The sequence below is a fragment of the Bombina bombina genome, chromosome 7 (assembly GCF_027579735.1).
Source record: "Bombina bombina isolate aBomBom1 chromosome 7, aBomBom1.pri, whole genome shotgun sequence".
Classification (NCBI taxonomy): Eukaryota; Metazoa; Chordata; class Amphibia; order Anura; family Bombinatoridae; genus Bombina; species Bombina bombina.
This window is the reverse complement of record NC_069505.1, coordinates 227,725,899-227,753,202: the sequence shown is the minus strand read 5'-3', so window position 1 is coordinate 227,753,202 and position 27,304 is coordinate 227,725,899. Positions and strand designations below refer to the sequence as shown.

Sequence of the window (27,304 nt, the reverse complement as noted above, 5' to 3'; positions counted from 1 at the left end):
TTTTCTCAGGAGCTACTAATTCCCATTATATTAATTTATTATCAGATAAAATAGCTCCTTCTTGTTACTATTGATATACTATGGTATTATTACCGTATTTCCTCAGGTGCTACTAATTCCCTTTATATTAATTTATTATCAGATAAAATAGCTGCTTCTTGTTACTATTTCTATACTGTGGGATTATTACCGTATTTCCTGAGGTGTTATAAATAATGCGCACCTTGACTGCTATGACCTAGGTATTGAGCATTGGATACTGGTCGCGCACTTGCACTTCTAGACAATGGGGTGCGCGCTCGGATTTGAGTTGACAGGGTGACCGCGTGCACTGTCAGACAATGAGCCCGCGCGTTCAGGTAAATTGGGAGAGAGGCGCGCTTTCAGCGCGTGTGTAGAGACCAGTTGTGGACGCGCTCGCCCTTCTCTCTATCACCACTGTAGCCATCCGCCACCGTAAGGAGGCGAGAGGGGGGCGGGTGTGAGATCATGGCGGCCGCGAGCGAGCGGGAGAGTTTACCGGAGCACTGGTCCTATGGAGTGTGCCAGGACGGCCGAGTCTTCTTTATCGAGTAAGACTTTAAATAAAAGTTTAATGAAACTGTCTGTGTTCGGCGCGTTCCTGGTAACAGGTGTAATAATAATCTGTCCTTTCCCTGCAGTGACCAGAGCCGCACGACCACCTGGTTACATCCCAGGACCGGGGAGCCCGTCAACTCCGGACACATGATCCGCTCAGGTGAGCGAGCAGCCGGGAGTACTGAGTACTGCAACTTATTACCTTGTATTCTACTGAGTACTGCAACTTATTACCCTGTATATAAAGTATTGTGCTACTAACAAGTACTGATACTGCAACTTATTATCCTGTATATAAAGTATTGTGCTAATCACAAGTACTGATACTGCAATTTATTACCTTGTATATAAAGTATTGTACTAATCGCAAGTACTGATACTGCAACTTATTACCCTGTATTGTACTGATCACAAGTACTTATTACCCTGTATATAAAGTATTGTGCTAATCACAATTACCGATACTGCAACTTATTACCATGTATATAACGTATTATACTAATCACAATTACTGATACTGCAACTTATTACCCTGTATATAAAGTATTGTGCTAATCACAAGTACTGATGCTGCAACTTATTACCCTGTATTGTACTTATTACCCTGTATATAAAGTATTGTGCTAATCTCACGTACTGATACTTTATATACAGTGTAAAAAGTTGCAGTATTATACTAATCACAAGTACTGATACTGCAACTTATTACCCATATGTCTATATATAAAGTATTAATCACAAGTACTGATACTGCAACTTATTACCCTGCATTGTACTGATCACAAGTACTTATTACCCTGTATATAAAGTATTGTGCTACTCACAAGTACTGATACTGCAACTTATTACCCTGTATATAAAGTATTATATTAATCACAAGTACTGATACTGCAACTCATTAACTTGTATTATACTAATCACAAGTACTGATACTGCAACTCATTAACTTGTATTATACTAATCACAAGTACTAATACTGCAACTCATTACCTTGCATTATAATAATCACAAGTACTTATACCGCAACTCATTACACTGTATATCAAGTATTGTGCTAATCACAAGTACTGATACTGCAACTTATTACCCTATATATAAAGTATTATACTAATCACAAGTACTGATACTGCAACTCATTACCTTGTATTATACTAATCACAAGTACTGATACTGCAACTCATTACCTTGTATTATACTAATCACAAGTACTGATACTGCAACTCATTAACTTGTATTATACTAATCACAACTACTGATACTGCAACTCATTAACTTGTATTATACTAATCACAACTACTGATACTGCAACTCATTAACTTGTATTATACTAATCACAACTACTGATACTGCAACTCATTAACTTGTATTATACTAATCACAACTACTGATACTGCAACTCATTAACTTGTATTATACTAATCACAAGTACTGATACTGCAACTCATTACACTGTATATCAAGTATTGTGCTAATCACAAGTACTGATACTGCAACTTATTACCCTGTATATAAAGTATTATACTAATCACAAGTACTGATACTGCAACTCATTACCTTGTATTATACTAATCACAAGTACTGATACTGCAACTCATTAACTTGTATTATACTAATCACAAGTACTGATACTGCAACTCATTACACTGTATATCAAGTATTGTGCTAATCACAAGTACTGATACTGCAACTTATTACCCTGTATATAAAGTATTATACTAATCACAAGTACTGATACTGCAACTCATTACCTTGTATTATACTAATCACAAGTACTGATACTGCAACTCATTAACTTGTATTATACTAATCACAAGTACTGATACTGCAACTCATTAACTTGTATTATACTAATCACAAGTACTGATACTGCAACTCATTACACTGTATATCAAGTATTGTGCTAATCACAAGTACTGATACTGCAACTTATTACCCTGTATATAAAGTATTATACTAATCACAAGTACTGATACTGCAACTCATTACCTTGTATTATACTAATCACAAGTACTGATACTGCAACTCATTACCTTGTATTATACTAATCACAAGTACTGATACTGCAACTCATTACCTTGTATTATACTAATCACAACTACTGATACTGCAACTCATTACCTTGTATTATACTAATCACAACTACTGATACTGCAACTCATTAACTTGTATTATACTAATCACAACTACTGATACTGCAACTCATTAACTTGTATTATACTAATCACAACTACTGATACTGCAACTCATTAACTTGTATTATACTAATCACAACTACTGATACTGCAACTCATTAACTTGTATTATACTAATCACAAGTACTGATACTGCAACTCATTAACTTGTATTATACTAATCACAAGTACTGATACTGCAACTCATTAACTTGTATTATACTAATCACAAGTACTGATACTGCAACTCATTACACTGTATATCAAGTATTGTGCTAATCACAAGTACTGATACTGCAACTTATTACCCTGTATATAAAGTATTATACTAATCACAAGTACTGATACTGCAACTCATTACCTTGTATTATACTAATCACAAGTACTGATACTGCAACTCATTACCTTGTATTATACTAATCACAAGTACTGATACTGCAACTCATTACCTTGTATTATACTAATCACAAGTACTGATACTGCAACTCATTACCTTGTATTATACTAATCACAACTACTGATACTGCAACTCATTAACTTGTATTATACTAATCACAACTACTGATACTGCAACTCATTAACTTGTATTATACTAATCACAACTACTGATACTGCAACTCATTAACTTGTATTATACTAATCACAACTACTGATACTGCAACTCATTAACTTGTATTATACTAATCACAACTACTGATACTGCAACTCATTAACTTGTATTATACTAATCACAACTACTGATACTGCAACTCATTAACTTGTATTATACTAATCACAAGTACTGATACTGCAACTCATTACACTGTATATCAAGTATTGTGCTAATCACAAGTACTGATACTGCAACTTATTACCCTGTATATAAAGTATTATACTAATCACAAGTACTGATACTGCAACTCATTACACTGTATATCAAGTATTGTGCTAATCACAAGTACTGATACTGCAACTTATTACCCTGTATATAAAGTATTATACTAATCACAAGTACTGATACTGCAACTCATTACCTTGTATTATACTAATCACAACTACTGATACTGCAACTCATTACCTTGTATTATACTAATCACAACTACTGATACTGCAACTCATTAACTTGTATTATACTAATCACAAGTACTGATACTGCAACTCATTACCTTGTATTATACTAATCACAAGTACTGATACTGCAACTCATTAACTTGTATTATACTAATCACAAGTACTGATACTGCAACTCATTAACTTGTATTATACTAATCACAAGTACTGATACTGCAACTCATTAACTTGTATTATACTAATCACAAGTATTGATACTGCGACTCATTAACTTGTATTATACTAATCACAAGTATTGATACTGCGACTCATTAACTTGTATTATACTAATCACAAGTATTGATACTGCGACTTATTACCCTTATGTATATATGTGTGTGTGTATATATATATATATATATATATCTATATATATATATATATATATATTAATCACAAGTACTGATACTGCAACTCATTACCCTGTATATAAAGTATTGTGCTAATCGCAAGTACTGATACTGCAACTTTTTACCCTTATGTCTGTATATAAATACTGGCTTAGTACTGTTACTAACTTAATCAGCTGAGTACTGCAAAGTATGATACTAATTGCAAGTACTGCTGGAGTACTGATGCTAACTTAATCAGCTTACTGAGTACTACTACTTATTACCCTGGTGTTTCTATATATAAAGTATTATACTAATCACAAGTACTGATACTAACCTATTCAGCTTACTCAGTACTGCAATTTTATTACCCTTTATATAAAGTATAGTGCTAATATCAAGTAATGATCCTAACCTAATCATCTTACTGAGTACTTCAATTTATTACCCTGATGTCCAGTATCATACTAATCGCAAATACTGACGGAGTACGAGTACTGACGCTAACCTAATCACACTTACAAAGTACTGCATCTTTAATTCCCTGATGGCTCTCTATAAAGAATTGTGTTAATCAGGTGAAGCAATGGGCCAATCAGACATGCTAACCTAATCACACTTACAAAGTACTGCAACTTTGTTACTTTTGTGACTCTATAAAGTGTTATGCTAATCAGATGTAATGATACTAACTGTCCATCTTATAGAGGACTGCATCTTTATTACCCTGGTGACACTCTGTAAAGTGTTAAGCTAATCAGAATTACTGCTGGAGTACTGATGCTGACCTTATCTTAAAGAGTACTATAACTTTATTACCTCAGTGATTGTCTATAAAGTATTATACTAAACAGTTGAAGCAATAGGCTTATCAGCAGTACTGACACATTAACATTATTAAGGTTATATACTAATGAGTACTGAAGCTCTTCTGCTAAAGAAATATACTGGTACTTTGGAAATTGGATTCTCTGATGCTACTAGTAATTGTTTACTTGTTAAATTAGTAGTAATACAGTCTCAAACAAGGGTATGGATTCAATTTTATGAAACAAGATTAAGAGAAGTGAGGTTCTAGTTGTATTATTGAGATCACATGTTAGGGGAATGCATTATTTGGAAATAATTGGTTAATTAAATGCAATGTAACTTTGGAGTACTGAACTCATCAAGGCTATTGTGTAAATCACAAATGCTGGCAATATTAATAATTAGTGTAGTTTGGGGTAATGATACTGACTAATCTTGAATATTTGTTAGAGTTATGTGATCTTTTGGAATCTGTAAATCTGAAGTGTAATGCTAATCAGGTGTGTTGCTAATCTGGAGTGCTGTGCTAATTAGAAGAATTTAATTTGTAACTATTACTATAATGACTAATTAATCAGTAAGGCACAAGGTATTAGCAAATTATGTTTTATGTTTCTGTTTTTTTTTTTTTTTTTTAACCATATTTTGACACTGTTTATGTTCAGTCTATTGTACTAAGGAAAAAGCTGTGGTGTTTTATGTAATCGGTAATGTTGTACTATGTCAATGACTTATCAGATACTATATAACATTATAATGGTACTGTTATGCAGAATTATTACACATATTTGAATGAAGAACTAGTATTTGCTTTTTGGCAATACAGATTATTCATGGATCATAATCCGGTGGGAATCTAGTACAGTATTGTAGAGAGGCAGTATGTGTGTTGTCTATGTGCCCAATGTCAATAAAGAGTATGGGTACTGTATTAGTGAAATAGCATTAATAATCTATATTTGAGTTAGGGATAACTTTACTACAGTGAGTTTGCAAACATCCTATGAACTGATAGTCATATAAAAGATCTACAGTATTAATAGAAACTGTAATCTGATTTAAATACTACAATTTTATGTGAAAATCTCCAGGGATGTATAACAAGGATTCAGGTGCAAATGTAGCTAGTTGGCTACCAAATGGTTTTTCTTTCATGATTCAGATTGTGCATACAATTTTATGCTGCTTTCTAATTTACTCGTATTTTTCTTCGTTCTCTCTATCTTTATTTGAAAAAGCAGGAATGTAAGCTTAGCAGCTGACACATTTTTGGTTCAGTACCCTGGATAGCGCTTGCTGATTGGTGGCTTCATTTAGCCAGTTCTTTTGATAGGCTTGTATTTTTAATGAATCAATGCTTACTCATAAATAACTCCTTCAGTGAGCACAATGTTATCTGACACACATGAGCTAGCTTTATTAAACTGTCAACATGCACTAGTTCTAAAGATGGGGGTATGCTCTTTAACCCCTTAGTGACCAGGCCATTTTTCAATTTTCATACCGTTAAAGGGACAGTAAAGTAAAAATTAAACCTTTTTGGGGATTTAGATACAGCATAACATTTTAAACAACTTTCCAATGTACTTCTATTAATTTTGGTAATACTAGTTGAGCTTAGGAGCGTGCATTGTCTTTAGCCATCTGGCAGCAATCTTTATAACTTTTTTTTTTTTTTTTTTTTTGAATACGTGCAAACACTGCTTCCATAGAGTGCTAAAGACGTGCCTACTCTAGGCTCTAACATTTCTATAAGCAATGTTGCAAACACCACTGCCCAGATGGCTAAAGAAATGTGCACGCTCCTAAGATCACCTAGGCTTACTCTTTAAGCAAAATATACCAAGAGGATTAAGAAAGATTTATAACAGAAGTAAATTGGAAAGATGTTTTAAAATTGCATACTCTATCCAATCAAAGTTTAATTTTGACTTTACTGCCCATTTTAAGGACCAGGGCTATTTTTAAATTTCTGCGGAGTTTGTGTTTAGCTGTAATTTTCCTCTTACTCATTTACTGTACCCACACATCTTATATAACGTTGTTCTCGCCATTAACCCTTTAAGGACACAGCTTTCAGTTTGCTCAATTATTTTATGACGGAAAAATTCCGTCATATGTCCTTAAGAGGTTAAATGGACTTTCTAAAGATTCTATTATTTTCATCATATCTGGTAATTTACTATAACATTTTTTTTATTTTTTTTAATAAAATGATAAAAAAAGAAACGCGTTTTTTCTAACTTTGACCCCCAAAATCTTACACATCTACAACCACCAAAAAACACCCTTGCTAAATAGTTTCTAAATTTTGTCCTGAGTTTAGAAATACCCAATGTTTACATGTTCTTTGCTTTTTTGCAAGTTATAGGGCAAAAAGTACAAGTAGCACTTTGATATTTCCAAACCATTTTTTTCCACCTCAAAATTAGCAATAGTTACATTGGAGCACTGATATTTGTCAGGAATCCCTGAATAACCCTTCACATGTACAGTATATATTTATTTTTAGTACTCAAAGTATTGATCTAGGCCCATTTTGGTATATTTCATGCCAACATTTCACCGCCAAATGCGATCAAATAAACTTTTTCACTAACTTTAGGTTTCTCATTGAAATTATTTACAACCAGCTTGTACAATTAAGGCACAAATGGTTGTAAATGTGTATGTATATATATTTTTTTCATTAAAATTATGGGGGAGATAAAAAACTGAAATTAAAACCTCCATGTCTCAAAATTAAATCAATGTATGTATTTGCAAAGGAAATTTAGCAAATCTAGGCAAGATTCCCTGCTTGCTTTTTCCCAGAAATACTCCATATACAATGTTACCAATGCACAAGAGAATTCTGGGTAAGATATGCAAATTAGACATGCAAATTCTCAGTTTTTTTGAGTCAAATACTGTTTTAACACAGCGATCCTTTTAACAGGATTATTGCAGAAATCACTCACTAGACAGCCTGTTTCGTTCTTTTTGGAACTCATCAGTAGGAGATAGATTTCTGGTTGCTGCAATGGTAAAGCTACTTTCAGGGTTGAACCAAAATTCATTAAAGTTATGGGGGAGTTAAAAAAACAAACAAAAAAAAAACAAAAAACTGAAATTTAAAATCCTCCATGTATCAAAATTAAATCAATGTAGAATTTGCATATCTTACCCAGAATTATCTTGTGCATTGGTAACATTGTATATGGAGTATTTCTGGGAAAAAACAAGTGGGGAATCTTGCCTAGATGTGCTAATTTCCTATGCAAATATTTACATTGATATCTCGATATCTCTCTTAGCAGTACCGGGGTGCACATCAGAAACAATTTCAATAAGTCCAAAAAGAGGCACCCACCGGATTTGGCAAAGGGAATCCATTTATTCCCTTAACATAGCGTAACGTTTCGGGGTGTTACCCCCGTTTTCAAACAACCAGACCCAACAACATAACAGCTCCTTAAATACCCTCTTACCCCAATCACCCTGTGCAGGTGTGGCTCAGCTTGGGACATGCATCATCATGCTGCGCCCGTATCCTAGCAACCACTAGTAAATAAACACGTGACAACCGTGTGTTAAAAACAGTATTACTGACACATAACTAGCACTGCCAATTATACAACCTGCTAAATCATAATATCGTTTCATATTGTATATTAGCTAACAATACCTTATCAGGACTATAGCAAACTTAACTGAAATAATCCACGCTCATTAGACTGTTACAAAATAATGCCTCAATATTCAAAAGCGTCATGACCTGTTATACCTACATTACAGCGCAATCTAACTGCTCATATTAAATCCAAACTGTCACTTGACCTTCTTTATAATACAGGCATTATACATCAATATTGTCTCCAGCTTAATCATTGACATAAACAGGCATTTAAAGCTTACTTAAAGTGATAGACCGCCAATGATAGATCCTACCATATACTACCACACAGCAACCAGCATAATATAAACAAACTTAAAGCATAAAAACAAATAAAAGAAAAACAAAAAACATAAAAGGACAAGAAGAAAACAAAAGCAACAAAGATAAATATACACAAAAATGAGAGAAAGTAAAAACGCATAATAAACAAAACAAACATAAAACTGCTGAGAGCTATAGTCATAGTAGAAAACTGGGATTATATATTCATAGGAAACTGCCACTCAAGTTTAGTATTCAATCCTTTGGGAGAAATAGTTTCCAACTCATAAGTCCATCTCGTCTCCCTTTGTAGAAGCAGCCTATTCCTATCCCCTCTTCTTCATCTCTGGTATGTGATCTATAATCATATAGCGTAGATCTGCCACATTATGCCTTTGCTCATAAGTGTCTGGCCACTGGTTGATTTGATTCACCATTCTTTATGGCCTGTCTTATGGCGCTTCTGTGGTTGGCCATCCTCGTCCTCAGGTTATCATAGGTCTTACCAACATAGAATAGGCTGCACGGACAGTATAGGAGGTAGACAATATACAGAGTCGTACATGTTACCCTGTGCTTAAAGTATTTCTTATATCTAGGGTGGTTGAAGTATTTGCCTGTAGACATCCCATTACAGGTAGTGCAGCCACTGCACTTATAACACCCTGGTTTCAACGACTGCCTATTGAGCCAGTTCTTAGAATAGCAGTGTGTAGGGTCTGTCATCTGTAAACTGTCCTTAAGGGATTTCCCTTTCTTGTAACTAGGGCTGCAATTAACGATTTATTTTTTCGATTAATCGACTAATCGGATAAAAAGAGAATCAATAATAGTTTTCTATGTTTTAAATAAAATCCACATAATGAGTGTTACAAATATAAACTTCAGACTAAAACTTTACATTAACGCAACTGTTTTTTCAATTTTTAAGCAGCAGAACACAGTTTTATCATTAAACAAAACCACAAACTGTTTGAAAAGAGGTAGAACTATAAAGAGTTAGACTATCACTGTTAATAACATTCTGTTATTCACTCTTTCAGAAACTTTGTATTGAAATTTGCATGCTCTTCACCAATGCTAAGTGTTTTCTACATTGGCAAGGGGCCTCTCAATAAAGTAACCCTTGACTTCATTCTAACATAAAAATATCTTGAAAATCTATATGCAATGGTAAATAACCAGCTTTAAGGTTAGGGGAAATATCTAGTCCGCTCTAAAAATAACGAATATATACTTATAAAGGTTGAATCTGGTACATATTATCACAATTTATTAAAAATATAAAAAAAACAAAATCAAAAAGCGCTAAGTACTGTATATCAATAACAGGACAAACCCTTACACATTTCTTTATACAGTACGTATAATCAGCAATAGCAAGCAATACGCTAATAATTGTGCAAGCAGATAATAGTGCACATCATTTTAAATAACTCCCATCAATCTAGGGGCAAGGTGTAAACAACAAGCTTGGCACTATATCATGAAAAGCATAGTTCCAAATCACCAGATTTAATATAAACAATCCAAATGATGACTATTATATCTGGGTTGCACATAAGCCGGGGTAGTTGTAAATGTATACTGTCCTGAAAAAGTGAAAAGTAGACTTCTACAGACGTCCTTTAGGCTAAGGACATAACCATAAAACACAATACCATATGCAGGAATTCATTGGAGGGAAGCAGCTGGTGTTGTGCACAGACCAACTAATTGCAAACCGATTAATCGATTAATCGATTATGAGATTCGTTGACAACTATTTTCATAATCGATTATGACGATTAGTTGTTGCAGCTCTACTTGTAACCTATTCGTGGGGCTGCCATGTCTTTAAAGGGGAGTGTCATCACTTTGAAGAATTTCCAAATTCCTTCTCATAACACAGTTGAATTCATTTTTATCGGTTGTATAGGTGGTAGTAAAGGTTAGCCTTCTCTCTAGGTTTTTTTTTTCTTCTTTCTCTTCATTATCAGATGTACGAACCAATTCCATCTGCTCATTTAGAGCTTTCTTTTTGTAGCCACGTTCAATGAAACTTTGTTGCATCTCTCTCAGTTGCGGAAAGACAGAGATGGAGAGAATATCGCTATAGGGCTAGGAGACCCCAGAACTTGACGACTGTAGACTCCTCGGGATCAGGTACAGATTCTGATCAACACACAAAGTGGACATAACCTTAAGCCTATACACGAAGAAAGAGGGGTGATTACCCGGTCAAAAAACGGGGGAGGCGCCCACACCCGAGGAGAAGCAAGTATAAGGGGAGGCCACCGCGCCAGAGGAGAAGGTGAAAGATGAAAACTTGGTCATCAATGTCAGCAGCAGGATATTGACAGCAGAGTAGAATAAACAGCTGCAGAAAGGGTTCTCATATGTACCTACAGGCCTCACTGGCGAATTTGATCTACATATCGATATATTACGTTTTCAAAGAGTACTTAAACTCCATGAATTCTTTGGACCTAACCGTGGGGATTACAGCCAATTCAAAAAGAGAACATTCGACCACAACAGCACCATTATGACCTTCACAAGAAAACTGGAGAAAGAACTCATGGATTCAGCACATAATCAGAAACAATACGTTAGATTCAACCTCACGAGGCGAGAGAGGGAGGCACTGAAGAGTCTTACAAAAGATGAATTCGTAGCCATAAGAAGAGCCGATAAGGGAGGTGCAGTTGTGATAATGGATTATGAATTTTATCAGAAGGAGATACTCCAACAACTGAGTAAGATTGACACCTACCGGATATTGCCTGGTAACCCGACTATACAATTCAAGAATCAGATCGATAGTCGACTGAGGCATTTGATATGGGATGGACAGACAGACACTGGATTACCTGGTAATGGACTACCCGAAAGTGCCAGTCTCCTAAAGTCCATAAACCTCTTACAGAACCACCAGGACGACCGATAGTGGCGGCTACTGATTCTCTCCTCCAACCCCTGGCAGTGTATGTGGACAGCATCCTGCAACCTATGGTGCAACATATGGAAAGCTATCTAAGATATTCAGGCGATGTTATTACAATACTTCGAGGTATGGGATCAGTGGAGGATCGAGACCTGCTCGTAACTTTGGATGTTACGAGCTTGTATACAGTTATTCCACATGAAGAAGGAATTGAATCCATTTCGAGACATCTGCACAGATACCCATACGTGGGGCCACCAATAGAATTCATCATTAACCTCCTGGAATGTTGCCTTAAGATGAACTTCTTCCGTTTTGAGAAAATGTACAAACCTTTTTATGGATGAATTTGAAAACAGCAACAAGCATATCTTTAAGGATCAGAATGTGGTGGTATATAGAAGATATATCAATGACCTCCTCATTGTATGGAGGGGGGGCCCCAGGGCACTTCAGGAATGGTTTGAGGTCTTAAATCAAACTCATCAATCATTAAAATTTAAGATGCATTGGAGTGAGGATGCTATTGAATTCTTGGATTTAAAGATTTTCAAAGAGAACCACACTTTACAAACTACTTTGTTTAAAAAACCCACGGACAGGAACTCGTTACTTGATGCCTCAAGCTGCCATCCACCGGCACTCAAAGCACTCCCCAAGTCGCAATTTATGCGAGTAAAAAGAAACACACAAGATAAGGCTAAAGTACAACTGAGAGAGATGCAACAAAGTTTCATTGAACGTGGCTACAAAAAGAAAGCTCTAAATGAGCAGATGGAATTGGTTCGTACATCTGATAATGAAGAGAGAGAAGAAAAAAACCTAGAGAGAAGGCTAACCTTTACTACCACCTATACAGCCGATTAAAAATGAATTAAACGGTATTATGAGAAGGAATTGGGAAATTCTTCAAAGTGATGAAACACTCCCCTTTAAAGACATGGCGGCCCCACGAATAGGTTACAAGAAAGGGAAATCCTTTAAGGACAGTTTACAGATGACAGACCCTACACACTGCTATTGTAAGAACTGGCTCAATAGGCAGTCGTTGAAACCAGGGTGTTATAAGTGCAGTGGGATGTCTACAGGCAAATACTTCAACCACCCTAGATATAATAAGAAATACTTTCTTAAGCACAGGCAGCCTATTCTATGTTGGTAAGACCTGTGATAACCTGAGGACGAGGATGGCCAACCACAGGAGCGCCATAAGACAGGCCATAAAGAATGGCAACTCAACCAGTGGCCAGACACTTTTATGAGCAAAGGCATAATGTGGTGGATCTACGCTATATGATTATAGATCACATACCAGAGATGAAGAGGAGGGGATAGGAATAGGCTGCTTCTACAAAGGGAGACGAGATGGACTTATGAGTTGGAAACTATTTCTCCCAAAGGATTGAATACTAAATTTGAGTGGCATAGTTTCCTATGAATATATAATCCCAGTTTTCTACTATGACTATAGCTCTCAGCAGTTTTATGTTTGTTTTGTTTATTATGTGTTTTTACTTTTCTCTCATTTTCATTTATTTTTGTGTATATTTATCTTTGGTTTTTGTTCTTTTCTTGTCCTTTTTATGTTTGTTTTTGTTCTTTTCTTCTTTTATTTGTTTTTATGCTTTAAGTTCGTTTATCTTATGCTGGTTGCTGTGTCGTAGTATATGGTAGGATCTATCATTGGAGGTCTATCACTTTAAGCTTTAAATGCCTGTTTATGTTAATGATTAAGCTGGAAACAATAATGATGTATAATGCCTGTATTCTATAGAAGGTCAAGTGACAGTTTGGATTTAATTTGAGCGGTTAGATTGCGCTGTAATGTAGGTATAACAGGTCATGACGCTTTTGAATATTGAGGCATTATTTTGTAACAGTCTAATGAGCGTGGATTATTTCAGTTAAGTTTGCTATAGTCCTGATAAGGTATTGTTAGCTAATATACAATATGATGATTTAGCAGGTCGTATAATTGACAGTGCTAGATATGTGTCAGATAATTTTGTCAGTAATACTGTTTTTAACACACGGTTGTCACATGTTTATTTACTAGTGGTTGCTAGGATACGGGCGCAGCATGATGCATGTCCCAAGCTGAGCCACACCTGCACAGGGTGATTGGGGTAAGAGGGTATTTAAAGAGCTGTTATGGTGTTGGGTCTGGTTGTTTGTTTGAAAACGGGGGTAACACCCCGAAACGTTACGCTATGTTAAAGGAATAAAGGATTCCCTTTGTCAAATCCGGTGAGTGCCTTTCTCTTTTTGGATTTATATCCAACCTCATTCTCTGAACCCGCCATCCTTTTTTTACCTAACATATGTTTACTCCCACCAACGCATGCGCAATTGTTTCAGATCTCACACATGGGCACAGAAATAACAGAACACTTTTGCCAGGTCTTCAGCAAAAATACACGCATGCGTTTAACTCCACACTAGAGAGCAGTCGAGCCCACTGTGATTGGTTTATGCAAATGAGCCTCACAGTGGGTTTGTAAATCCTCCCACATTCTAGCCGGAATATCAAGAGAACAGAGAAATGAGCGCAGCGCAAGGTATGTGATCACATTTGGATTATTAGCAAACCTGTACTATACGATAGAGAACATTTTTGATCTTACCATCCCTTTTAATAGAAAGGTGCTAAGTTTCAAACAATCAATCTAAAAGAAATGTAAAACCTGGAAAAGTAAAAGTTTAATTTTGACTTTCATTTGGCTGGCTCCTAGGGTTTTACAACCTCTTTTTTTATTGGAAGCAGTACTTTACTGTAATATGCTGGTTAAAAACAAATACATTTCATGCACCTCCTTTTTAATTAGGGCGCTGCCATTGTTAGTTTTAACTGCCATTATCTCTATAAGGCTGCACATATACAAACACAAGTCAGCACTAGAAAGCAATGGAAGCTAGATGTTCAACATGACTAGAGGGAGGCGGAAGATAACCTCAATGTTAATAAAATGTATTTAGTGTTTAATGTCCCTTTTTAAAGTAAAAGGGGTTGTCTATAACCCACCTAGCTCCATTAAATAACACAAGACAGAATCACGATGAGGTTGGAGCTTTGGACCTAACGGAAATAGCACAACTGTTTAGATATATTTGTCAAATGTCCCTGTTTTGTGAGCGGCCCAGCAGTGAAACGGTTTATAAGGGAACAACACCTTGCAGTCTCAGACGGAACACGGTTTGTCACGTGCTATAGTAACATATTTTATTAATCAGCGGAAACTTGAAAGGGACATAAAACCCTCATATATTTTTTTTTTTCAGACGGAGCATTCAATTTATTTTAAAAATAGTTTTCAATTTTCTTTTATTATGGTATTTGTTCACATAATATTCTTTTGTTGAAGAGATATCCATATAGTTGGCGTGCACATTTCTGGAGCACTACATGACAGTAAAAAGTGCTGCCATCTAGTGTTCTTGCTTATGTAAAACATTGTTGCAGAACTGCTGCCGTAAATAGTGCTGCTCCTGAGCTTACCTCCCTGTTTTTCAACAAAGGATACCAAGAAAAACGAAATTTATGCTTGCCTGATAAATTTCTTTCTTGACACGGTGAGTTCACGGATCATCATCAATTACTGTTGGGAACATCACTTCTGGCCAGCAGAAGGAGGCAAAGAGCACCACAGCAAAGCTGTTAAATATCACTCCCCTACCCACAATCCCCCAGTCATTTGACCAAAGGGAAAGGAGCGAAAGGAAGTAACACAAGGTGCAGAGGTGCCTGAGGTTTATATAAAAAGAAACTGCCTGAATACAGGGTGGGCCGTGGACTCGCTGTGTCAAGAAATAAATAAATTTATCAGGTAAGCATAAATTTCAATTTCTTTCTAATGACACAGTGAGTCCACGGATCATCATCAATTACTGTTGGGAACCAATACCCAAGCCAGAGGACACAGATGATGAGGGAGGGACAATACAGGAACCTAAGCAGAAGGCATCACTGCTTGAAGAACCTTTCTCCCAAAAGAAGCCTCAGCTGAGGCAAAAGTATCGAATTTATATAATTTGGAAAAAGTGTGCAAAGATGACCAAGTTGCAGCCTTGCAAATCTGTTCCATGAAGCTTCATTTTTGAAGGCCCAGGAAGAAGAAACAGCCCTTGTGGAATGAGCTGTGATTTTCTTAGGAGGTTGCTGTCCAGCAGTCTCGTATGCCAAGCGAATAACGCTCTTCAGCCAAAGGGAAAGTGAAGTAGCCGTAGCTTTCTGACCCTTGCGTTTCCCATTAAAGCAAACAATGCAGAAGACTGATGAAAGTCCTTAGTTGCCTGCAAATAAAATTTTAGTGCTCGCACAACATCTAGATTATGTAACGAGCGTTCTTTGTGAGAAGGATTAGGACACAAAGCAGGTACAACAATTTCCTGAATAATATTATTGACCGAAACAACCTTGGGCAGGAAACCAAACTTAGTACGCAGAACCACCTTATCAGAGTGAAATATAAGATAAGGGGAATTGCATTGTAAAGCAGAGAGTTCAGAAACTCTCCGAGCAGAGGAAATGGCAACAAGAAACAAAACGTTCCAAGATAACATCTTAATATCTAAATAATGCATAGGCTGAAACGGAGCCTGTTGTAAAACTTTAAGAACAAGGTTAAGACTCCACGGAGGAGTAACAGGTTTAAACACAGGCCGAATTCTAACCAAGGCCTGAAAAAATGATTGCACGTCTGGCACATCCACCAAGCGCTTATGTAACAAAATAGACAATGCCGGAATCTGACCCTTTAGAGTACTTGCTGACAAACCCTTCTCCAGACTATCCTGGAGAAAGGACAAAATCCTAGGAATCCTTACTCTACTCCCAAGAGTATCCTTTGAATTCACACCAATACAAGTATTTACGCAAGATCTTATGGTAAATCCTGCGAGTCACAGGCTTACGAACCTGAATCAAGGTCTCAATGACCGACTCTGTAAATCCACGCTTAGATAAAACTAAGCGTTCAATCTCCAAGCAGTCATCTTCAGAGAAACAAGATTTGGATGAAGGAAGGGACCCTGAAGTAGAAGGTCCTATCTCAGAGGCAGTCTCCAAGGTGGAAAGGATGACATTTCCACTAGGTCTGCATACCAAATCCTGCAAAGCCACTCCGGGGCTATGAGCATTAGACGCCCTCTCCTGCTTGATTCGAGCAATGACTCTTGGAAGGAGAGCGAACGGAGGAAATGGGTATGCTAGACTGAAGTTCCAAGATACTTCCAGAGCAACGATCAGAAATGCCTGTGGATCTCTTGACCTCAAGCCATATCTCAGAAGTTTGACATTCTGACGAGAAGCCATGAGATCTAACTCCGGCTGCCCCCACTTGAGGGTCAAGCTGGAAAACCCATCCGAATGAAGTTCCCACTCCCCGGGATGAAAAGTCTGTCTGCTCAGAAAATCCGCTTCCCAATTATCCACTCCTGGGATGTGATGGATGGATCGCAGAAAGACAGAAGTTGTGGGTCTCCGCCGACTGAATCATTCGGGCCACCTTTGTCATAGCCAAGGAACTCTGAGTTTCTCTCCCCCACCACGGTGGTTGATGTAGGCCACCGATGTTATGTTGTCCGACTGGAATCTGATAAACCGGGTTAAGGCTAACTGAGGCCAGGCCAGAAGAGCATTGAAGATTGCTCTCCGCTCCAAGATGTTTTTGGGCAGGACTGACTCCTCCTGGGTCCATAAGCCCTGAGCCTTCAACGAGCACCTAGAAGGCTGGCATCCGTGCCCTGGGAGAGATGATCCTGAGAGAGCCACCACGGAAGAGTCTATTGACGCCTGATCAAGATCTGCACGCGGAGACAGGTCCGTATAGTCCCCGTTCCATTGTCTGAGCATGCATAACTGCAGAGGTCTGAAATGGAACCAAGCAAACGGAATGATGTCCATGGAAGCCACCATCAGATCGATTACCTCCATACATTGAGCCACTGACGGCCGTGGAGAGGACTGAAGGGCAAAACAAGAGTCGAAAACCTCAGTCAGAAATATCTTCAACAGGGAGTCTATTATGGTCCCCAAAAATATGACCCTTGTAGCTGGAGAACCAGATAACTTTTTTTCCCGATTTTCCTTCCATCCGTGGGATTGAAGAAAAAACAAGATCTCCATATGAGATTCTGCTTGTTGAAAAGATGGCGCCTGAACCAGAATTTCGTACAGATAAGGTGCCACTGCAATGCCCCGAGATCGAAGCACAGCTTAAAGAGCCCCCAGAACCTTTGAAAAAATTCTGGGAGCTGTGGCAAGGCCGAATGGAAAGGCCACGAACTGGAAATGATTGTCTAAAAAGGTGAATCTCAAACTTGTGATGGTCCCTGTGAATGGGAACATGAAGATATGTATCCTTTAGATCTATGGTTGTCATGAACTGATCCTCTTGTACCAAGGGAAGAATGGAGCGTATAGTCTCCGTCTTGAAGGATGGCACTCTGAGAAACTTGTTTTAAACATTTTAGATCTAGGATTGGTCAAAAAGTTCCCTCCTTTTTGGGAACTACGAACAGATTAGAATAAAATCCCAGACCCCTTTCCTGAAAGGGAACTGGAACTATTACTCAAGGAACAGCAAGGTCCTTGACACAATGTAAGAATGCCTCCTACTTTTTTTTTTTTTTTTTTTTTTTTATCTGGTCTACAGATAATCTGGAGAGGAGAAACCTGCCTCTGGGAGGAAAAGATTTTAAGTCTATTTTGTATCCCTGGGAGATAATGTCCACCGCCCAGGGATCCGGTACATCTCTTATCTAAGCCTGGAAAAAAAGCCTGCCCCCTACAAGATCCGCTCCCGGATTGGGGGCCAACCCTTCATGCTGACTTGGAATCAGCTGTAGGCTTTTTACATTGCTTTCCCTTATTCCAGGACTGGTTGGCCTTCCAGGAAGGCTTGGCTTGATCTTGCTTGGAGGAAGGGGAGGAAGACTTGCCTTTAAAGTTACGAAAATTACTCTGACGTCCCTTCTGCTTATTCTTTTTCTCTTGAGGAAGAAAAGAACCCTTCCCTTCAGTAATATCTGAGATAATTTCCGCCAAACAAGGTCTTACCCTTGTAAGGAATAGCCATAGCTTAGATTTAGATGAAACATCAGCAGACCAGGACTTCAATTTTGGCTCCCAGTTTAATAACCTGTAAGGAAGCATCTGTAATGAAGCAATTGGCTAACTTGAGAGCCTTAAAGGGACACTGAACCCAAATTTTCTTTCATGATTCAGATAGAGCATGCAATTTTAAGCCACTTTCTAATTTATTCCTATTCATTTTTCTTCGTTCTCTTGCTATCTTTATTTTAAAAAGACATCTAAGCTTTTTTTTTATTTTTTATTCAGAACTCTGGACAGCACTTTTTTATTGGTGGATGAGTATCCACCAATCGGCAAGAACAACCCAGGTTGATCACCAAAAATGGGCCGGCATCTAAACGTACTTTCTTGCATTTCAAATAAAGATACCAAGAGAATGAAGAAAATTTGATAATAGCAGTAAATTAGAAAGTTGCTTAAAATGTCATGCTCTATCTGAATCACATTTGGGTACAGTGTCCCTTTAATCCTGTCCTGGATCTCATCAAAAAGGGTATCTGTCTGAAGAGATTCAGACAACGCATCAAACCAGTAAGCTGCAGACCCTGGTGGACATGCATCTTTCTTTTTTTTTTTTTTTTTTTTTTTTTTTAGTAAAGCCTCCAATTTTTTTTATCCATTTGATCTTTTAAAAGAACTGTCCTCTTGGCTAAAGTGGAGATCCGCAGGAACCCGGAAAAACCTCCACTGCGGAGGAAACATTTTTGTTCAATTTACTAGACTTTTTAGGATTGACTACGATAGTTGTGTCGGAGTCGTCCAAAGTAGCCAAAACCTCCTTAAAGGGACATTTGTACACATTTTTTTTTTCTTTGCTTAAATGTTTTGTAGATAATCTATTTATATAGCCCATAAAGTTTTTTTTTTTGTTTTTTTTAAATGTACAGTTTTGCTTTATTTAAATAACATTGCTCTGATTTTCAGACTCCTAACCAAGCCCCCCAAAGTTATGAGAATACCGTCAGCTACCTACTTCAGCTTGCTCCTGTTTTTGTAAAGGGGGAGGGGGGAGTGTCTTATTTCCCACTTGCAGTGGGCTCTCCAACTACCTTTTCAACAGAGCTAAACTGAGAGCTTCGAAGTAAGTTTTTTTTTTTTTTTTTTTTAAAAACCGTTTTATACTGGATTTTTATATCAGTATCTGTGAATCTTATTCTTTATAGTAGTGTCTATTACATGCAGTTATATGAAAATGAGTGTATACTGTCCCTTTTAAGTAATAAGCGAACGTGTTCTAGCTTAAATCTGAAGGATACCACTTTAGCATCAGAAGAAGGAATTACACTGAGTCTGATATTTTACCCTCAGATGCTACCGACATGTCTTCTTCCTCAGACTTATGGGAAGGGACACTCAGGATAGCCAGAACTTGATCAGAAACCTTACTGTTTCCTTAAATTTCCTTTTACGCCTTCCCTGCAACATTAGGAAAGCTGACAAGGCCTCAGATACCGCAAGGGATACCTGGGAAGCAATGTCTTGTAGAAAAAATCCTACAGGATTGCAAGAGGAAACACAGGGCACTGTATGTGGAGAATGAAAAAGTTGGGACGCTTGAGGAGAAAGCTGCGGCATATCTGCATCAGTAGACACCTGAACAGCATTTCCGTGGGATAACGGTGGCTCATGGTCAAATATTTTATCTCTATAACTTAAAGTTCTCAATGCATGAGGAACAAAAAGGAACTGGGGGTTCCACCTGAGCATCAAAACGTAACTGACAAGAAGCAACTTTGATCCATCTTATGTAATAAATAAGGTTAAAGTGTAAAAATTCTTTATTTGAAAATAAAAAAATAAATGTGTACTGTGTCTTTAAATAGAAATGTGTGTTAGCGCAAGAAACCAAATAAACCTCAGGCTACCTATACATCTCAGTAGCTTTTCTGAGGTGCCTACCTGTCCTGCAGCTCAAAGAGTGACTTCCCTCACAGAAGAAACAATCCCCTTTTCAAATACAGAGCGGTTACAGAGCCCTAACTGCCGAAAAAAATGGCTTACAACTAGGGTTGCACCGATACCATTTTTTTAAGACCGAGTACAAGTACCGATACTTGTTTTCAAATACTCGCAGATACCAATTACCGATACTTTTTTTTAATGTCATGTGACAGTTTACCAAGCACAATACAGACTAATTATTTAAGATTCCTTCTTTATAATTATGAAGGACTGTAGCTCAAAAGACATTATGAAATAATAAAACAGGTTTTATTTGTCACAAAGTTCACAGAACATGTTTAGAAATAAAAATATTACAATAAAATATATTAACAAAAAAGCAAACAAATATAAAATTGCAACCAACCAACCAAAAGTGCCATACAGTAAAAAATAGAACAGAATACTATTTAATCATGGTGAACAAAACTATGGGCTAGATTACATTTGACTGGTAAGCTTTGCCAATGCTCTCATTACACGTCCTACTCCATTAAAGGCTATGGCATTGGAAATGTGAAAAGAGCATTGGTAAAGCTTACCAATTAAATGTAATCTAAATCTAGTCCTATAATTGCAGGATGAGTGTTCATTTGGATTAACTTAAGTTTTCCTATGAGTACTCTTCCTGCAATTATATAAGCTAAGATGTTCCTCAGAGTACAGTATGTTTTGAACATAATTGTGCAAGATGAGAACTAGCAGTATAAAAGGCAATCTAGCAATTAGAATAATTTTTCAAAAGTTAGTGGCAAGTTCTTTTTAAGGAACAGAAGCATCTCTGCATGTTCAGCTATAAGTCTGTTTTTGCTATCAGTAAGGAGGTTCAACGTTCCACACTACTGCATGGGGCAGAAAGATATTTTTGGGCCATTTTAGCCAGAGCTGGAGATCTCAGTTTATTAACTGCCCAGTACTTCAGGGGTTTGTCTGAACGCAGTACAGTGATCTCTCCTACAATAAGAGCAATTTGTATTGGCAGAACAGTAGTAAACAATTTTTAGTTTAGTCTCCACTCCAGCTTTAAATGAAATGGGAACATGCAGTTTGAAAAAAACACCACAAGATAGCATGTGGGTAGTAAGTGGAGGTATTGGTTTAAGTATCGGTGCATTTACATGAGTACAAGTACTCATGCAAGTACTTGGTATTGGTACCGATACTACTATCGGTATCGGTGCAACCCTACTTACAACCGTAATCTCCATGACCAAAAATATAAAAACTACTATAACACACTGAAACACCATAAATCACCTCACAGTCTCAATGCCCAAACTGCCTAAAAGAAATCCCAAACATGAAGGTTTAATAAAGTCCCATATTAAATAAGACAGCTTTTAGCTGTAACAAGTGCCAGCAATCTCCTTGCAAAAGAAAATTAAAATGACACTTACCTGAAAGTGCTGTCCGGCAGCAGGACAGCTCATCTGGTGTGAGAGGGTGCAGCACCTCACATGGACCTGTGAAGAGAGAAAAACTGAGTAAACCTACTCAGGTTTTTCTAGTTAGGGCAGCAGATTTTTGAGAAAACGCAGTGAGGATTGTACCTCTCAAATTCTCAAGTGTTCAAAAGCCACCACTACCCTACTGAAGAGACTGATGTGGACTAGGCTAGACCTCCGAAAGTAACATAGTAAGCTTACTCTGCTAAAAAAAAAATAAAAAAAATCTTGATTGAAGAAAACTTCTCATCAGACACCTAACCTTCACCTCCTCCTTGCACTACAGGCAAAGAGAATGACTGGGGGATTGTGGGTAGGGGAGTGATATTTAACAGCTTTGCTGTGGTGCTTTTTGCCTCCTCCTGCTGGCCAGGAGTGATATTCCCAACAGTAATTGATGATGATCCGTGTACTCACTGTGTCATTAGAAAGAAACAAAGAACATTTGATGATGAAGTGGAAAGTTGTTTAAAATGAGATATGAGAACACAGCAAATTTTATAATAGAATTAATTTGGAAACTAGTTTAAAACTATAATTTACATTTTATAAACTGGTCTTAATACCAACTGACAGAATTTAGCTTCCAGCTTGCACATTATTGTCAAACGAGATAAAATAGCTATTTTTATTATAAATTGAAAGCAAGACACATCTTCATATTGTTAGATAGAAACACATTTGAAAACAATTAAGTTATTTTGGATTGTCTACGAGTTTGTATATACGTTTTTACTTTTAATACTGAAATCCAATTGAAACGGTTACATTTGACACTTGGGAGTCACCAACAGTAATGAGCCAGTAATACATTTGTTTTGTAGGAGGCAGACACTGATTTGAAATAGTTCTATAATAAAGTTGGGGCCAGCGCTGCTTATTTGTATTTCTGAACAAGTGTGTGTGCGCATGCACAGGGGGGATTTAGTGGTGGTGCAGTACTTACACTAGCTGACAGCACCATGCAGGTCATTGATGTTACACTGTATATAATCACTGTGTACTCCTCTGTGCTAATTAGATAGAGGAACCTGATTTTATGCTTCATTTAGTTTGTGCATTGACTTTTGCTTTCTCTGATTACTTCTCCTCTTTTTACCATCTGTACAGCCCCTAGTGTACAAGTGTTACGTGCTGTATCATGTCCTTGTAGTTTGTTGTATGTAGATATTTCAAGGGAAATTAAACCCTTTGATATTGTAATATAAAATGTAGCAAACACTTGCAATATATTTTCTTTAATTATTTTGCTGCTTTTACCTCTAATTTTATTTTTTTCCTTTTCTAATGCTGAGAATTGGGAGTAGACACTGTAGACTTCACAAGCCTTTCTACATACTACATATCTAATAGGCTTTAGTGGGGGAGGGGATATATGCAAGTTTTGCTAATAGAATGACTGGCTAGCTGTGTCTACTCAAGTTACAAATAATCAGTGGGGTTATTTGTCCATTTTAAAAAGAGCAACGTGTTAATGTAGGGATCAACAATATCTTCAAAATTTGGAGTTTATATTCTCGAGGCCTAGAAGGATCCAGCTGCACCAAGCTAAAGTTTAGGTTGGGGTTGTCTTGGGGACTTTGAACCAGTTTGTCATGGCCTAATTTTAAGGTACCAGTGCCTCCCTGCTGCTTGAGTTTGTTGAGCCCTGTCTTAAAGGGACAGTCAAGTCCAAAAATAACTTTCATGATTCAAATAGGGCATTGTAATTACAAGGTGTTTTGTGCCCTTTAATAGTAAACATGCACAGAGAACTGTACAGACTGATAAAACCTTAATCTTTATATATTCTTGCTAGAATCCACTTATCACATGTACACTAGTGTCAAAAGTTTGGGGTCACTTAGAAATGTCCTTGTTTTTGAAAGAAAAGCAATTTTTTGGCCATTAAAATAACATCCAATTGATCAAAAATACAGTGTAGACATTGTTAATTTTGTAAATGACTATAGTAGCTGGACACTGATTATTTTGAATGGAGTATCTACATAGGCGTGCAGAGGCACATTATCAGCAATTATCTATCCTGTGTTCCAATGGCACATTGTGTTTGCTAATCTAAGTTTATAATTTAAAAAGGCTTATTGTTCATTAGTAAACCCTTTTGCAATTATGTTAGCACAGATAAAAACTGTTGTGCTGATTACAGAAGCAAAAAAAATGTCCTTTATTAGACTAGTTGAGTTTCTGGAGCATCAGCAGTTGTGGGTTCAATTAGAGGCTCAAGATAGCCAGAAACAGAGATTTCTTCTGAAACTCTTCAGTCTATTCTTGTTCTGAGAAATGAAAAAGAAAAGGTTGAGATGGACAAAATAACAGACACCGGATAAAGCAAGATTGGGAAAAAGTGTTAGACAGATGAGTTTGAGGTGTTTGGATCACAAAGGGCATTCGTGAGACACAGACCAAACAATAAGATGTTGGAGGAGTTATTGACGCCATCTGTCAACCATGGTGAAGGCAATGTGATGTTCTGGGGGTGCTTTGGTGGAGGTAAAGTTGGAGATTTATACAAGGTAATAAGGACCTTGAAGAAAGAAGTTTATTACACCATATCATACTCTGGCCTAGTTTCCATTGAGGTGGAAACTGGTGGTAAAAACCTTTATCTCCATTAAAGGCTATGGAGATTTTTTTATGTTAACACAAGTTTCAAAACTTTACCACCTTAATGGAAACTAGGCCTCTGTTGGCAGCTCTTTTATTGAAGCCAATTTCCTCCTACAACAGGACAATGACCCAAAGCACAGCTTCATAGGGCTAGATTTATCACAAGAACTTGCTCGCCGCGATTTATCAAGCAGCGGTCACCAGACCGCTGCTTCCCTAACTTCTTCGCCACATCTATTCTGGCGAAATTCAATCTCCTCGGTCGAGTCCGACCGAGGAGATTGACAGCTCCTGCCCGCGTGTGATTGGCTGTGCGCGGGCAGGGGGCGGGATTGCACGCGAGCGCAATATTGCGTTCGTGTGCAATGTTAATTACCTGCGGGTAATTGCGCCCCGCCACAGGCGAGCTGAGGCGTACAGGGGCGCGTATATGCGCCCCTGTACGCCTCAGGGTTGATAAATCTAGCCCATAATATGCAAGAACTATTTAGGGAAGAAGCAGTCAGCTGGTATTTTGCCTTTTAATGAATTTACCAGCACAATCACCAGATCTCATCCCTGTTTAGCTGCAGTTAGAGCAGCTTGACCGTATGGGATGTAAGGAGTGACCATCAAGCCAATCCAACTTGTGGGAGGCGCTTCAGGAAGCATGGGGTATAATCTTTTTCAGATTACATCATCAAACTGACAACTAGATGCCAAAAGCCTGCCAGGCTGTAATCGCTGCACATGGAGGATTCTTTGACGAAAGCAAAGTTTGAAGGACACAATTATTTCACTTAAAATTCATTATTTCTAACCTTGTCAATGACTATTTGATAGATCTTCGTAATGTTACGGCGAAGCTTTGCCTGTTGCATAATGCACCCTGGAGTAGTTTGATAACTATCAAATGTTTATTAATCTGCATACAAATGCTTCTGATGGACTGAATATCCGCCATTCCTGAATACTAAGATTGCCATGCTGAGTGCTTCAGGTGTTTTGTTTCTTATTAGCCTTAGAATCAGAATGAAGAGCAGGCATTTACAGTTTGAAGGGATATAAAAGTATATTTAAACATGCACAATATTTTATAAATCGGTACTGTATTTCAAAAGATCTGCATAAAAAATACATAATTTTAAAGCAGTTTAAACTGTCAATTTGATTACAAATGTTACATTGTTTTGCAATTCAGGGTCAAAATAGCTACTTCATAAATATGTGAGGGATATTTACTATCAAATTATAAATTAGAGATCGGTATACTAAAATTAGTATAAAACCCAACAATCTTGAAGATGTATACTGGAGTTTATACTGAATATAAATATTTTCTAATATTGACTTATGATAAATCATTGAAATCTAAAAAAATTTTAATCGGAACAAAATGTCATTGTTGGAGCGCTGTTGTGTCAGATTCATGTTTGTTTTATGTTTTTACCTCCTATTTTATTTTCATTGGTTTTATTTTCATTCAATCTGGCCAATTGGTAACATGAATACATGAGCACCTGTACTCACTGGTCAAGCAATTGGTAACATGAATACATGAGCACCTGCACTCACTGGTCAAGCAGTTGGTAACATGAATACATGAGCACCTGCACTCACTGGTCAAGCAATTGGTAACATGAATAAATGAGCACCTGCACTCACTGGTCAAGCAATTGGTAACATGAATAAATGAGCACCTGCACTCACTGGTCAAGCAATTGGTAACATGAATAAATGAGCACCTGCACTCACTGGTCAAGCAATTGGTAACATGAATAAATGAGCACCTGCACTCACTGGTCAAGCAATTGGTAACATGAATACATGAGCACCTGCACTCACTGGTCAAGCAATTGGTAACATGAATAAATGAGCACCTGCACTCACTGGTCAAGCAATTGGTAACATGAATAAATGAGCACCTGCACTCACTGGTCAAGCAATTGGTAACATGAATAAATGAGCACCTGCACTCCCTGGTCAAGCAATTGGTAACATGAATAAATGAGCACCTGCACTCCCTGGTCAAGCACTTGGTAACATGAATAAATGAGCACCTGCACTCACTGGTCAAGCAATTGGTAACATGAATACACGAGCACCTGTACTCACTGGTCAAGCAATTGGTAACATGAATACATGAGCACCTGCACTCACTGGTCAAGCAATTGGTAACATGAATACATGAGCACCTGCACTCACTGGTCAAGCAATTGGTAACATGAATACATGAGCACCTGCACTCACTGGTCAAGCAATTGGTAACATGAATACACGAGCACCTGCACTCACTGGTCAAGCAATTGGTAACATGAATGAATGAGCACCTGCACTCCCTGGTCAAGCAATTGGTAACATGAATACATGAGCACCTGCACTCACTGGTCAAGCAATTGGTAACATGAAT

General features: G+C 37.4%; 1 protein-coding gene across 3 annotated transcripts in view; it reads left to right on the top strand.

Moving 5' to 3' along the window:
* The first annotated feature begins 433 nt into the window (after positions 1-433).
* Positions 434-27,304, top strand: part of PLEKHA7 (pleckstrin homology domain containing A7) — a 918,161-nt gene continuing 891,290 nt past the window's right edge. For all 3 annotated transcript variants that reach the window (XM_053720631.1, XM_053720632.1, XM_053720630.1), the window contains exons 1-2: positions 434-572; positions 663-739. In XM_053720631.1, the coding sequence (XP_053576606.1) occupies positions 490-572; positions 663-739 (160 nt within the window). In that variant the 5' untranslated portion in view covers positions 434-489. The remainder of the gene's footprint in view (positions 573-662; positions 740-27,304) is intronic.